The following is a 16,234-nucleotide window of genomic DNA, read 5'->3' on the forward strand; positions in this document are numbered from 1 at the left end:
AAAAAAATTATTGGCAATAATTCCGTCAATAAATCTATTGGTGATTGTGGCAAATTACGGACGGATTTGATCTATCATAGAATTACATTTATATGTATGTTACCAATGCTAATAGAGGCAATTCCTGTAATTTTTTTTTAACTCTCTATAACTATCTAAGGGACTTAGTCTGTCGGTAATTTCATTGATATTTCACATTCCGTCAGTAATTCTGTTGGTATTATATGTAATATTGTTTTTTAAAAAATAAACAATACAATTAAAAAAATAAAAAAATATTTTTTTTAAAAAGAAAATTTGTATTATTAATTTGAAAAATCTTATTAAATATAATTTATCTATTTAGTGGATAGAAGCTAGAGGAAGAGGCAGAGACGGATCTTCACTGGAACTAGGAGGGTGACGAGGTGGAGCACAGGTACCAGTGAGGGTTATCAATAGCTACTCGAAGACATTCACTTTATCCCTCAGTTTGATCATCTCAATTCTAAATTGGGTTGTCTTAGCTTGAACTTGTTCTCTTAAGATTGCATAGACAACCAATGATTACTAGCTCGATCTGAATTGCATGGTCCCAACGGTCAAGACATTACGATTTGCCCATATGTACTCGACTGTAGTGTTGGAGATACAGTAAACCCGATTTCTATTGGGTCCATTGATAGATCCAGTCTCTAAACATACATCAAGATTGAGTTTTAGATGAATTAAAAGATCGTCATCGTATCTCTAAAGCAATTGAGTGTTATATGTTTCAGTTGGTAGTGGAAAAAACAAAGTTATTTTCTGTCGGTAAATGTCACCTTAATGTACCAACATAAATTTTTTATCGGTATTTTCGTTGGTATTTTACAGGTTTTTGGTAGCGCTTTTACTTTCTTATTTTTAGATTTCCTAGTTTTTTCTAGGATTTTTATTGCTTTTTCATTATCTTTTGAATTCGTTAATTTGTTTAGGTTGCTTTTGGGGTTTACTTAAGGAGTTGTAAACCTCTTAAAAAGATAAAATACTTGAAAAGAAAATATTCAATGATAAAATTTTAAATTAAAATTTATGTGTGATGACCATATTTGACATGATTTTATGTAACTTGTTTTTGTTATCTTACTTGTGTATTTTTTGTCGATTTCATGTACTTAAGTTTGGATTTGTAGTTCATTACAACTAATTAACACTATATTTATTGAGTGAATTTTTCTAGATTAACAGGTCAATAAAAACAAAGATGTGTTTTCAATAATATACAAAAAGCATGGATTTTCATTTCCGAAGTCAAATTTTTTCTTTAAAAAAATATTACAAGAGGAAAATTAATCTCCTAAACCCAAAAAAATTAATTTTTCTGTTTATTTGTGCCCGAAATTGATGGCAGGAATTGGATTTAACAAAATATAAACAGGGGCTTGATGCTAAAATGTTGGTAGGAAACACAAAAAATCATGAAATTAAAACAACAGAAAAATCCTACCTGAATCTTTCCTGATCATGCCAGGTGAGGAAAATCTAACCTTGAAGAGAACCTGACAGGGGCCCATTCTCTTGCTCCTAAACCCTAGCATTCCACCAAACACAATGTATTAACTTGCCACGTCAGGCTGCCATCCTGTCCAGTAGCCAATGAGACAGTGAACATTTACCTGGCAGTATAGTCTTTCTACGTGCCCATCAAATGCCACAGATTCAGTGTGCCAAACAAAACCCCATGTCATACATGTATAGATTCAGAGATCTGCTCTTCTGATCATAATATATCATCTATTTCGTTATATATCAATATAGATTTGATATATAACATCCAATTGTGGGTTCTCTTTATTTATTTATATATATATTTTTTTAAAATTTTAGTTTGTATGCGTTAGGTACAAATTCAAATGGTTTTTTTCAAAAATAAAAATAAAAAATTGAGCTTAAATGTATTTTGATTGGTGTTGATTTTCCAGATAATGATGATCGTAGTTTCATTTCTAGTTTTTGTGTTTTAGCTTTCATTTTTTTATACAATTTGAAGATTACTAAGGTAGAAGACTTGTGAAAACTAATTAATATAGGGAGATATGTTTGTACCAAAAATTTAACCTATTCAAACTAACATGAAAATGAATATATTCCAGATGGACATGTCCGAGTCGGAGGAGATCAGTCAAGATCAGGAGATAAGCAGTGATGAAGAAATGATGCGTCCTGATATCACTGATGCGAGCTCAGTCAATGGTGATGGTTATAGTACTGATAGTGATTATAGTGAAATTGATGATACTGAAAATACGGAGAGGTGAGTTGTTAATGGAGATGTTGCTACCTGCAATTTGATCATTTTATTTTGATGGTAAAGAGTTTCTTCTTCTTCTTCTTCTTTTTGATCAGTTCGGTTGAAGGGTTAGAGGAGATGAAGAGTACTACTGAAGAGGAATTAGGGTTTGATCATGAAATAAATCCACAGGTAACTAGTCTTGCAAGATATACATGTGATTAATAACCTATCTGGAGATATTTATTATGACTAATTAAGATTTGCATGACATTTTCTAAAGTAACAGAAGAAAGGGTATGGCATTTTTAATGAAAAGCCCTAAAAAATCAAGCAAGTCCAGTACCATTCTAAGATGAAAAACATATATATAAAGGCATCTTGTGCTGGCACTGTCATTGATTTTTCTTGTGGGGATTAATTTCTATAACATTCTATGATAGTAAATCTTGATCTCTAGCATATTTTGATGTTTCCCCCCTTTCCTTCAAGCCCTTTCTTGGGTTGGGAGGGTTCATAAAAAGAGATGTTTTTAGGATTTCTTTAGGGTTTATATATGGTGTCAAAGCTTAATTTTGTACTTCATTGATGATTTTTTTGGAGATTGATTTTAGCTTTGACTTACAGGATGATAACATGATCCAAAATAATGGATATGTTCCATTCAATTCAGATAATTGTCAGCCCCCTCAGCTTTCTCCTCGAAGTGAGGTTGAGTCCGTGTCATCCACAAACATGCCTTTGGAAATAAATGATCGAGCTAGTGACCTTTTAATGGCAGTCTCAGTTGGTTCTGATGCAAACAAGAAAAAAATCAATGAGATGGCTGTTTCAGCCATGGACGAGCTAGTAAGAAAGTGCCTTGCAGGAGAACCTCTATGGCAGCACCGACAAGATTGTGACCTTGAGATTCTAAATGAAGGAGAATATATAAGAGAATTCCGTCCATTTGATGCAAGTCTAGGAGAGCTAATGAGAATAATTGAGATGGAAGATCCTCAAAATCTTGCAAACTTATATGAGAGCAATGCAAGCACTAATGGAACTCAACACAAACCTATGTTTCAGCGAGATGCTGAAAAAAATTTCCTTCAAACTGAAGCTTCACGACATATAGGGTTTGTTCGTATGGATGCTACCAGCCTTGTCGAGTGCCTCATGGATGTGGTAGGGTTTCTTTCCTCTCTCTGTGTTTAAGTATTTAAGCATTAACTCATTTAATCTAATGATATTGTTATTAACTTTGGAACACAAAGGATAATTGTTTTTCTTATTTTGATAAACAGAAGCAGTGGTCATCAGTTTTTTCTAATATCGTCTCAAGAACAACTGTACTTGGAGTCTTGTCAAGAGGGGTAGCTGGGAACTACAACGAAACGTTACAAGTGGTAATTTAGTTAATCAAGCTGTTTGAGTATCATCATCATCTCCTTCGTTTTATGAAGATATTAGTGAAATGGATTCTAAATGCCAATGGAATGCAATATTGTTGATTTCATTAGTTAGAATTGAGTTCATACTTGCAATGGGAGCTTCTATACATCACCATGAAACGTAAATAATCGCAAGGAGTCTTCAAGTATCATGTCATTGGATGTTCGATGAAACTAGTAAACTATCTGGAAATTATCCTGATAGATTCAACCAAAAAAAAAATGTTTACAGGTACCCTTGGATGCTTTAATGTTTTTTTTAGGAATCTCAAGTAACTCAAGCATTGATTGCGAATAATACCTATATGATCTGTTTCATTGCAATTATATGTATTGGTATGTGGGGGACAGTGTAATTCTTCCAACCAACAAAATGTGCATATGAATAATCGATTTCATAAGATCTCAATGCAATGCTTTACAGATGAAGGCAGAGTTTCATATGCCTACACCACTTGTTAATATTCGAGAGAGTCAGTTTGCAAGGTATTGTAAGCAGATAGGGCCTGGAACTTGGGGAGTTGTTGATGTATCCTTGGACAGTCTATTCCCTTATCCACTAGTAATTTTTCGGAGAAGACCATCAGGGTGTTTAATCGTAGAAATGCCGGACGGATACTCTAAGGTGATTACATGTGCCAATTGGAAAAGCATCCCTTTCTGTAGTTTACTTGAATTAAGCCTCATATTATATTTCCATGTTCTTGTCTTCATCAAATTCTGCAGGTTATTTGGGTTGAGCATGTGGAAGTGGACAATAAATTTGTCCATAGAATGTTTTGGCCAATTGTTCTCCCTGGTTTTGCATTTAGCGCTATGCGTTGGGTTGCCAGCATAGTCCGACATTGTGAGCCAGTTGGGAATATAATCTCTACTTCCCTTGACAGTGGTAAAAACATTTCCTTTTCTTCTGACTTTAAGCAACATATATATTGGTTAACCTGTTACAGTTTTGGTTTGATATTGCACAGCAACAATACCCCGAAATGGGAAAACAAGTGTGTTGAGGCTGGCTCGTAGAATGATGAGAAGCTTTTATCATGACAACAGTGCTTCTACTGACAATTTTTGGGTCCGAATACATCTATGTGATGGTGAAGATTTTAGGTTAATGACTAAGACTATTTATGCCCTCAATGGAAGCCCTAGTTCGACTTTAGTTTTCACAACATCTCTTTGGGTTCCAGCTCCACCAAAGAGAGTCTTTGATTTTCTTCGCCATGGGGATTCTAGAAACAAGGTATGCATGATGCTTAAACTTTAAAGCATCGTTTCCCTTTGATGATGATTGGTCAATTTCTGCTTCTTTCCTTGTAAAATAAACGTATCCAAGTTAAACAAGCAGGGACTGCTATGAAATAATTAGAGGAAGTTTCGAACGAGGATTCATTTATGGATACGTCTTTAGCGTGTCCGTGGATTTTAGAAAGGAAACTAAATGAATCGGATCGATTTAATTAATTGTTAGCACTACTACTTCTGATTCATCTTGCTATAAATCATCTGTATCCCACACTGTTTTAGCATTGTCGTTCAGATAGTTTTCATTATACTTAAAGCTAGTCTGGCATCAAATATTTCTGTAGGGTTTGATTACTATCTTGAGATAAGAAGAAAGACTGTCGGGACAAAGAGGAAATGTCCCGTCCTTCCTGTTCTGAAAGAACCAAAATTCACTGTAAAAATGTCTTGGTTTTTGGACATTGAATGTCTTACAGCAATGCAGTAATGCTATGGCATTAGCATCTTGTTTTCTCCCCAAGTATGCTATATTTGCAAGTAGAATTGTTATCTTCGCTGGCTTTTCATGCAGTGGGATTTGCTTGCCCGTGGATACGCAGTTCAAGAGATTATGCATATCATCAAGGGAGAAAGTCCGGAAAATCGTGTGTCTATCATGCAAGTGAATGTAAGTTGCCACTTTTTTTCTTTCTTATTCAGAATATGCTATAAACATATCCAAAAGTTCAACTATATGAACCGCACATTAACAAAGAAAAGATTTCTTGATTATGCAGTCTGCTCCGAACCAGATAGAAATCTTGTACTTGCAAGAAAGTTACAGCCATCCAACTGGATCGTACGTTGTTTATGCCCCAATAGACATTCTTACTATGGGCATGATGCTGGGTGGTGGAAATTCAGATCTTGTTAATATTTTGCCATCAGGTTTTGTGATACATCCTGATGGGCCACTAAGGAATGGAGAGGAAACTAGAGGAAGTCTTCTCACCCTTGCCTTTCACATTATGGATGGTTCATCCACGGAGGACTATCTTCCTGCTGCTGATTCTGTTAATACCATTCAGAAAATCCTCACAGAAACTGCAACTTTGATCAAGACAGCTCTTTTATCTGACAATCTATAAAACACAGTTCACCATCCGGCCGGCACACATAAATCGAAATGCGTAAGTACTATCCACACTGTTGGTAAGGCTTAACATCGCTGATTTTTGGATAATTAACTGATCATCCAAATTTTTAATGTTTCAAGTTCTTTAAACCCCTCTTAGGGCCTAGGATGTTATGAAACTATCTATATATGGCTAGCTAGGGTTCGTCGTAATTGCAATTCTGATTCCCTAAGGATTTGCACTAATGATTAAACTGTCTACAGAAATACATGAGGTTATAAACGGCTACTGATTCTGAAAGAATATATGAACTAGGGTTTATCAAAGCAACCAAATATGATTTGGAACAGCAATGATCAGTGCACAGTTGGATTTGAATTCATGATCATTCCTCCATGTTGGAAAAACTGATATATAAAGAACAAATTATTGTTGATAAACAAAGAACAAAGAACAAAGTCTAAAGTCTTTACAGTTGAAAGAACAGGGAGCAGAAAATGTTTCAGATAGTTACTGCCATCCCTAGTGTTTTATTTATAAAAGGAAACAAACATTACAGAAAAATAAAAAACTAAAGAAACGTACCAGCTATGTTCTCCTTTATCAAAGGAGTTGTATAACAAGCTAGTCTAATCCTAGATAAACTTAAACAAATGAATTGAAAGAAACATCCTAATCTAGATAATGCTATCAGCTAACAGATAGATAGCTATCAGCTAATAGATAGATAGCAATGCAGTAGATTACTACAAAGTAATCCTGTTCCAGCTTTGGTACCAAACTTCAACACTCCTCCTTGGTTCCAAAGCTAAACATTCCAATTCTTCCCCTCAGATCTTCAAACATGTTTTTTGTTTCTAGTTCAACTGCTGCTTTGAATTTAACAAACTCAGCAAACGCATAAGATTTTGATTTCAAAAAGTAAATCCAACAGAATCTACTATAATCATCAACAAATAAAAGAAAATACTTTGAACCATTCAATGATTCATTATGCATCGGCCCACACACATCTGTGTGTACAAGCTGGTGTTTTGACAGTGCTTTGAATGCATTATCAGGAAAAACAACTCTAGTTTGTTTTCCTAACTGACAGGCTTCACAAATACTCTTTTGTTCCTGTATATCTGGTAAACCATGAGTCATCTGCAGGTCAGCCATTCTCTTTAAAGTTGCATAACTGAAGTGCCCCAACCGTTTGTGCCAAAGAACAGATTCATTGTTCTCACAAGTGTTAGCACTCAAACATACTTCTCTCCAATCAACATTAAAACTTCTGTTCATCATTTTTGCAGAAAGCAATAGCACTCCATTTTTATCTTTAATATCACATACTCCATCATTAAAGAATATTGAGTAACCAGATTCAATTAATTGTCCCACACTAACTAGATTATGATTAATCTTAGGCACATAAAGAACATTTTTAAGAGTTTTTGTACCTGACAAAGTTTCTACTTCAATTGCTCCTTTTCCTTCAACCTTCACATAGTCTCCATTCCTAATTCTAACTCTAGATAGATAGTTTTTATCCAAATCTTTGAATAAGCTCAGATCTGCTGTCATGTGATTAGTGCAGCCACTATCAATAAGCCATGATGAGTCATTTGCCTTGGCTGTGTTACACATCTCCTGTATTGTAGCCATGAATAAAAAATCTTCCTCTACTTCTGAACTCTCGGCTACTTGAGCTTGTTTTTCTGGTTCTGCTTTATTTTTGCAGAATCTTTGAATGTGACCAAATTGCTTGCAGTTTCGGCATTGTGCATTCTTGAGCCAACACCAGGCTTCAAGATGATTTGTTTTTTGACAGAATTTGCAAGCAGGAAAATATTCTTTCTTCTCTTTCCCTTCAGTGAAGATGTTGTTGCTGTTCTGTTGCCAATTATTAGATTGCCAGCCTCTCCCTTTTTCTCTTTTTTCTTCTTGATTGTTTCTGTAAAAATTCTTAGCCCGACTCTTCTCCTTGTAAACTGCAACAAGAGCTCCTTCACTTGTTCCTTCTTGTCTATAAGTTTGTCTTTGCTCCACAGCTTGCAATGCATTTACCAGTTCTTGCAGACTCATTTCTGAGAAATCTTTAGAATCTTCTAAAGAGCAAATTTTATGTTCAAATTTCTCTGGTAGACTTACCAGAACTTTCTCTACTATTCTTGAATCTGGAAAATCTTCTCCTAAAAGTCTCACTTGATTCACAAGTTTTGAAATTTGAGAAGAGAAGTCTTTGATGGTATCGGTTTCTCTCATCTTCAGACCTTCAAACTGCCTTCTGAGATTTAAAACTTGCATCTTCCTTGACTTCTCATCACCATGAAATTCTGCTTTTAATTTATCCCACGTTTCTTTGGCAGATTTACAAGCCATAATCCTTGTGAAGATTTCTTCACTCACAGCATTATGAAGACAGGTAAGAGCTTTGAATCGCTTTGCCTTTTCTTCATTGAAAAATTTCATCTGTGCAATCGTAGGATTGTTTCCTAGTGGAGTGGGTTGCCTATCACTCTCCACTATCTCCCACAAGTCAAAAGCTTTGAGATATGTTTCCATTTTTACAGCCCACACACCATAATTCTGCCCTGTGAACACTGGTGTTTTTGCTGGAAAATTTGCAGAATCCATTGCTTAAAAAAAACTCACTTAATCTCTCGTGTTTCACTCACAAACCCTTCAAAGCAGAAAGCTTTGATTTAACCTTATTATTCTCTCGTGTTTTCACTCAAAACCCTTCAAAGATCAGAGGAGCTCTGATACCAATTGTTGGAAAAACTGATATATAAAGAACAGATTATTGTTGATGAACAAAGAACAAAGAGCAAAGAACAAAAAACAAAGAACAAAGAACAAAGTCTAAAGTCTTTACAGTTGAAAGAACAGGGAGCAGAAGATGTCTCAGATAGTTACTGCCATCCCCAGTGTTTTATTTATAAAAGGAAACAAACATTACAGAAAAATAAAAAACTAAAGAAACGTATCAGCTATGTTCTCCTTTATCAAAGGAGTTGTATAACAAGCTAGTCTAATCCTAGATAAGCTTAAACAAATGAATTGAAAAAAACATCCTAATCTAGATAATGCTATCAGCTAACAGATAGATAGCTATCAGCTAATAGATAGATAGCAATGCAGTAGATTACTACAAAGTAATCCTATTCCAGCTTTGGTACCAAACTTCAACACTCCCTTCTTGCCATTATACTGTTTCACTTGGAACAGTCAACAAATTCCTTTATGTTCGGCTTCTTTAGTGCACTTGATTGGTAATTTTCCACTACAAAGGGCATAGTTCATGGGCATATAAAAGGAACTTGTCATAAAATACGAACATCTGATGGAGTTTACAGAAAACTAGCCATGATTCTTAATCTTTGGTGCCGTTTTGCTGACCTTTCTTAGCAATTGCCTCTGTCACTTTGACCGACATCGAATCTATATGCATTTGAATCAGTGTCAAAAAGTACTGAGTGACATTCTACGCATGCTACCAAAACACATTATATTCTGTTGAAGTCATTCATGTCATGGTGGATGATCGATCCTAGTATTTTTTCCTTCTGCCCGTTCCAACTTTTTGACAAAAATGAAAATTTGATTTCTAGTATTTATACTAATTATCGTGCTCCTGTTGCAGTGGAAAGAAAGGGAGAAAAATGTACAAGGAAAAACAGAACAGAAACGAAATGAAGGATGTGATGACATCTGCTTATGGCTGGGGATTAGGCTGTATGATATATATATCCCCATGTATGTTGAATAAACAGTGGGGAGTGAACATTGATGCTTTCTGAAATTTGTGTCTGTGGACCTTAATTTTGTATTGCCTAGTGTAACTCTTGGTTTTAGAACTGGAACCTGTTTTCACAATCTGGGATTTTGGAGACACTGTCTTCTGCTATTGGATGCGGTTTTCTTTAAACATGTTCATGCATATGGTTTAGGGTTTATAAATCTTGACCTCAAGGTATATTATCATAATGAAAGAAATGCTGTCCGAAACCACTAATCACTCATTAATTGCTTTAAACACATGGGAATAGACATTTATACACTAAAATGGTGTGCAAATGTAGCACTAAACCTAGGGAATATGCAGTTGCAATAATCACTCATCTTCTAGGAAGGATATCTGAAAAAGAACATTCATGGAAAGGTGGACCTGCAACACAGAGCAATGCATGAGTTAAATGACTTTGCATTTCAAAAGAGTTGTCACATGTATGGAAACTGCAACACTCCATAAATAATCCCAAAGGATATCTCTGACCACGTTATTTTAAAGCAACAGAATCGTAATTTGAAACTTTGTAAATTGGGTCCTGTTTCCATAAACTTTTCAATACATAATGGCCATTTTGACGCATCTTGCAAAGGCAATTGATAGCTTGCCCTGAACATCTATACGGAAATTTCATTTGTAACCAATATAAGCTTCAAGGATTTACCTACAGAAGAGTAATAAAATTTGGAGATCACTGAAATGTAGTAAGCATGAACTCTACGAGCCTCTTACAAACCTGCATATATGATGATATTTTTATTATTCATTTAATTTGGTCATAAATTAATATTTCATCAATCTAAAGGTATAAACTACATATGCATTTCCAGGAACAAACAAATCTTCTTTCCATCCAACATCATGACGGAAAGAGATTTTTTTGGAAAATAAATATTTTTTCCTAATTAATTTTCTTTCTTTTTATTTTTATTTTTCTATTTAAATAGAATATTTATTTTCCTAGTTTATTTTTCCTATTTAGTGTTATTAGGGTTTTCTATAAAAATTATATAGAGTTGTAATTTATCCTTTTGGCAAGTGGAACATTAAGAAATAAAATTAAGTATTTTGAGAATATTTTCATATTTATATTGTTTTTGGTCTTTAAAAATTTTAACATTGTGAATCCTTCATACAAATATAAAACATCAAATTATCCCTAATTAATCTTATAGGTAACATTTGGTTACTATCTTAAGATAAAATAGACAAAGACAATGATGACAGAGGAGACAAAACAGAAAAGGAGATAGAGATATAATAGTGTTTAATAGTGATCTACAAAACAAAGTAATTGTCTTTGTATGATGTTTGGTTATGATAGACAAGACATAATAAAATATAAAAAAATCTATTTTATCATTAATATGTATTATTGTCAAACTTACATATTTGAAAAAAAGAACTGGATATTATTTTTTTACTTAGTTTATATTGAGTTTTGAAATTAATAATTTTATAATAATCATAGTTATAAAATTGAGATTTACCTAGCAGGTCGACCCGATACCCGACTGACTTGAGGCTTGAATCAGTCTAAGCTTAAGGAAAAACTAAAGGAATGATTAACCCGATCTAACTCAATCAAAAACCTTGGTCGACTCACAACCCGTTAGACTTTGGCTAAAACACAAGTCAAAAACCCGTTTACTTTTCTTCGAGATTTTTTAGGTCAAAATAAGGCTGCCTTGATTTTGTTGACCCTCCTGACGTATACCTTGCCCAATTCGACTCTTAAGTCGGGTTTAAAATTATGATAATAATCATTTTTATTCATACGTTGACTCAGATCAACCCAAGTTGACCCTCCCAACCTGTGATCTAGGTCTTGTTCCTGATCAACCCTCAAGTCGGGTTTTAAAATTATAATAATAATATTAATTTTTATCTTTACTTTGACACAGTCAATTGGGTTGACACTCCCGACCCATGGCCAAGGTCTTGTCCTAGGTCAACCTCCGAATCAAGTTTTTAAACTATAATAATAATAACTTTTATCTTCATATTAATATGGGTCAGTGGTTAACTCGACCAATGACACAAGCCTTGCCACAAGTCGACCCCAAAATCAGGTTTGAAAACTATTATAATAATCGTTTTTATTTTTTATATTAACTCAAGTCAACCTGAGCTAACCCTCCCTACTAGTGACCTGGACGTTGTCATGGATCGACTCTCAAGTTGATTTTTAAAACTATAATAATAACATATTTTATCAATACATGTCTTAGTTGAACAATTTTATAAATGAGAATTTTTTACAATGATAATTTAAGAGTAAAAAATAATAAATATTGTCTACGTAGGCATGTTCCTTTTATACCTTATATTTTAAATGTACAAAAAATCACTTCAAATTATCTCAGAAATAAATTTATTTTTATGTTTTCTATCTTTACAACCAAATATATTTTTATTTCTGTTATTTCTGTCTCTTTTGTCGCATGACATTTTGTCACATGACACTATATTATCCCCAATAGCGAATAGCAAGTTAGTTGATTTATTGTTTGTTAAAATGTTAATTACACTATTGCGGTGTGATTTGTGTCTAAAGATAAAGTGAAGGAATCCTCCATGTCAATCAGGTTTTTTTTTTTTAATGGTTGGATTGCCGCCGATGAATATTGATTATTTGTGTTTTTTCTTTCTCTCTTCTAAGAACTAAAGTGCACAATTATTCTCTTTATTTGTTGTTTGTCAAATCATGCAAGGTTGTTAGGCCTAAACACCTTGGGTCTGGCAACCATGTGCAAGTGTAGTGTGGACTAAGACACAGTCCATTGTATACTTGCACAGTGGATTTTCCAAGCTCTGAAGGCTTGAGATGAGGCTAATATTGTCTTTTCACATAAAGTTAAATTATTATTTTGTCCTTTGGTTGAAAAAATGGAATCCCTAGTTGTGGGGGTACTCAGGGGTTTTTTTGACCTTTCACAAACTGTTATATAGTTAAAATATATCGTTAGCCTTAGAAAGGACAAAAAATAAGCTTTGCATATATAAGTATTTTTGTTGATATTATTTTATTATTTCTAAAGTCGAAAAGCTATGCCGGACCCACGTTTACTTAGGTCTGGAAAACATGCTAGACCCAACTTACTTGGGTGCCAGACCTAAGTGCCTTGGGTCTAGCAACCCTGTGCAAGTGTACTATGGACCAAGACACGGTCCACTTTAGACTTTCACAGTGGATTTTCCAAGCTCTGAAGGCATGGGATGGGGCTAATGTTGTCTTTTCAGATAAAGTTTAATTATCATTTTGCTCTTTGGTTGAAAAAATTAAGGCCTTGTTGTGAGGGTATTTCAATATTTTTATTCTTTCACACTATTTTTTGTGTAATTTTTTTTAATCATGGGGGACATTTTTGGTATTTTTGATATTGTTTTATTATCCAAACCCAAGTAGCATGGGCCTTGCATGCTTGTGAAACCCAAGATGCTTGGGCCTGACATTCATAACCTATTAAATAGTTAAAATACATCTTTAGCCTTGAAAAAGACAAAAAATAAGCTTTGCATATCCGAGTATTTTTGTTCTTTCACATTGTTTTTTTGTGTAATTTTCTATAATTATATGAGGCATTTTGGTATTTTCATATTGTTTTATTATTTTTAAAATAAAAAAGTTGTGTCGGACCCACGTTTACGTGAGTATAACAAACATGTCAGCCCCAACTTACTTGGGTACCAGACCTAAGACGATTGGGTTTGCGCTTGGGTCTGACAAAGAGTTGATTAGAGGTTTAAAAATTAACTCATTTGGTTAAGTTTAATAACACTATTAAAATATTTTCCACACTTAATATTTTTTTATATTAAAAAAAAAATTAATATTGACCCACTGCGAATAACGTGCCATACTAGAAAAGAAAAACTGAAGCAATGGCTTACACAAGGATGTCCCAAACCCTTGAACCTTTGCATGTATCAAGCCTCACATTTCAGGATGAATTATCCACCCAGTGACTGTTCTCAGGTTGCACTTTGTTGCAAAAGTTATTTTATACTGTTGTAGATGGAAGAACGTTAAGAAGATCCACATTTCTTTCCCTACTCTAAGGAAATTTTCTAATTATTATGATCCATTTTTCCCTGAATTTAGTAGATTGTGAGGTCAAGGTCAGTGCAGTGGATCTCATATCCATGGAGTGCACAGTTTTAGTGCAGTAGATCACTGATGGACCTCTTGCAAAAATCACAACATCTAGAATGTCTCGAGTCTTGGCATTTTCAGCTAGGAATCTAAAGCATGAATTTAACAGATTTTCTACTTCTTATTGCAATTTTAGATTGTGAGGAAAATAAAATTTATATCTTTGTCTGACCCACGCTACATTGGACTTGATTGATTGTCAAGTTCAAGTTCTTTGGGTCTAACATGCTTGATAGACCCATGTAGCATTGGGCTTAGCTGTCTGTCAAATCCAAGTTCTTTGAGTGTGGCATGCTTGCTAGACCTAGGTTACCTTGGGCTTAGCTGACTGCCAAGCCCAAGTACTTTGAATCTGGTATGTTTATCAGATCCACGTTATCTTGGACTTATCAGGCTGCCAAGTGCAAGTTCATTGGGTTTGGCATGGTTTCCAAACTCATGTTACCTTGAACTTGGCTGACTACCAACACTACCAGATTTAATAGTTTTACCGATAAATTTCTTCTGGTATTTACACCAGCAGTCCATCGATACTCGTATCAATGGACTCATGGATGGAAACAGTCCATCATAAAAAATCTTGTCGGTTGTCGCACGTGTGCGGCGTCGCGGCGATCATCCACCCTAAATTTTTTTTGTAAAGGTCTATCTAGGCAAAATATGGTAAGATAAGGAATTCTTGTCTTTTCCATGGAAAAGGGGAATAAGAGTCGCCACCTAGTATTTTGGTCACTAAGAACCCTAACTAGTCTCAGAGATGGGGTACGGAGACTAGTTGCGTAAAGGGAAGGTATTAGCACCCCAAATACGCCCAACCTAAGGTAAGCTGTATTGTTTTGTTGTCTGATAAAAAACTATAGTCTTATTACGTTTTCTAATTGTTGGTTTGTCTAAGGTTCAAGAAAAGCCCTCCTTAATAAGGAGGTTCTTATCTTAATGGGGTAAAACCTAACCGTTCTAGCGTCTGAAAAAAAAATAATTTAATATCCGGAATACGTATTACTTATAATATCGTACCCCGGATACTAAAAGACAAACAAAATAAATTTTTTGTTGTTTTTGAAATTTTGGCCAATGTTCTCTTGACTTTAATAAACTGGTTATTAAAGCCAAAATGCATGCTAAAACATTGGTTTTTTTTTTTATGAAAAACACAATATGATTTTTTAGCTTTGAGACACTTGGCCGTATGCACAAAAATATTTTTTCTTTTTTCAATTTTTTTTTTGTATTTTTCAAAAGTTGACGAAAACCGGGTATTTTAATACTGGATTTGTATTTTTTTGGTATAAAAATACCAACCAAATACTAAGCAAAAATTAGTAAAAAAACACTTTGAATTGGGTCGGACCCGTTCCAACCATTTTGGGCTGGCCTGGCGCTGCCAACCCATTAAACAGTGGGCCTCTCCACTGTTCACATGCAACGTGAATGGTGGAGAAAAAGACGCAGAGGAAGAAGAAGAAGGAGTTGGAGGAGGAGAGGGAAAAAGACTGACCTGCAGTGGCTCACAGTGTTGCTGGCGGCGGTGGAGGTGGCAGGACGTAGCTACTGGCGACGGTGGAGGTGTCAGCGATGACGGTTCTCACCGTTTCTTCCCTGTTTTTTCTTCTCGTCTTCTTTTTTTTTCCACTCTCGGTTCTCTCCTCTCTATCCCTATTCTGCTCCTATCTTCTTTCTCTCTATTCCTCTTTATTGTTTTTTTTTTCTTTTTTCCTGTTTTCCTTCTTTTCTTCCTCTGTTTTTTATTTTCTTTCTCTCTTTCAGTTTTTTGTTCTCTTCTCTACTTTTTCCTTTTTTTTCCGGTCCTCTACCCTCCCTTTTTTTTTTCTACTCTCTCTTCCCCTATTTTTATAGGAAAAACAGGGGAGAGAGAGGCAGGGGCAACCACTATGCAGCCGGCCCAAAAACAGCCCGAGGGGCACATTCCCTCCTTTTTTCACCGCCCCTTGATAGGCCACAGGTCAGAGGTTATACAAGTGGGGTTATGGTCGGTGTCTTTTTTATGCTTTTTGGAGAAAGAGGGAGAGAAAAGTTGGTGAAAAAATCTCATTCTTCCCCTGCCTCGCATGTCCAGAGGAAGAAGAAGACCTACAGTGCCGTTCAAAACGACACCATTTGGGTCTTTTTTTTACGTGACCAGTGCATGAAACGGCGCTGTTTTGGACAAAACGCGTCGTTTCATTTAAAAGGAAAAGGAGGCAAAAAGGTGTCAGAGTTCACATTGGTCCTTAATTTGTGATTTGTTCAATCGAGTCCTCA

At 35.0% G+C, this 16,234-nt stretch overlaps 1 protein-coding gene across 4 annotated transcripts; it reads left to right on the plus strand.

Moving 5' to 3' along the window:
• Positions 1–1,585: 1,585 nt before the first annotated feature.
• Positions 1,586–9,954, plus strand: LOC18095922 (homeobox-leucine zipper protein MERISTEM L1). Of its 4 annotated transcripts, none has more exons than XM_052448230.1 (11): positions 1,586–1,713; positions 2,115–2,275; positions 2,368–2,443; positions 2,879–3,418; positions 3,538–3,639; positions 4,109–4,309; positions 4,411–4,573; positions 4,656–4,924; positions 5,498–5,593; positions 5,703–6,095; positions 9,670–9,954. In XM_052448230.1, exons 2-10 carry the CDS (start codon positions 2,115–2,117, stop codon positions 6,051–6,053), a joined length of 1,959 nt encoding a protein of 652 aa, XP_052304190.1. In that variant the 5' UTR covers positions 1,586–1,713; the 3' UTR covers positions 6,054–6,095; positions 9,670–9,954. The 4 variants fall into 4 exon arrangements, 3 of the variants coding, with proteins under 3 accessions (XP_052304190.1, XP_052304191.1, XP_024450660.2); XR_002980255.2 differs by having other exon boundaries at positions 1,608–1,801; positions 5,703–6,117; XM_052448231.1 differs by having other exon boundaries at positions 1,608–1,801; positions 4,411–4,570.
• The last annotated feature ends 6,280 nt before the right edge of the window (positions 9,955–16,234 follow it).

Source organism: Populus trichocarpa, chromosome 1, assembly GCF_000002775.5.
Source record: "Populus trichocarpa isolate Nisqually-1 chromosome 1, P.trichocarpa_v4.1, whole genome shotgun sequence".
In the NCBI taxonomy this organism is placed as follows: domain Eukaryota; kingdom Viridiplantae; phylum Streptophyta; class Magnoliopsida; order Malpighiales; family Salicaceae; genus Populus; species Populus trichocarpa.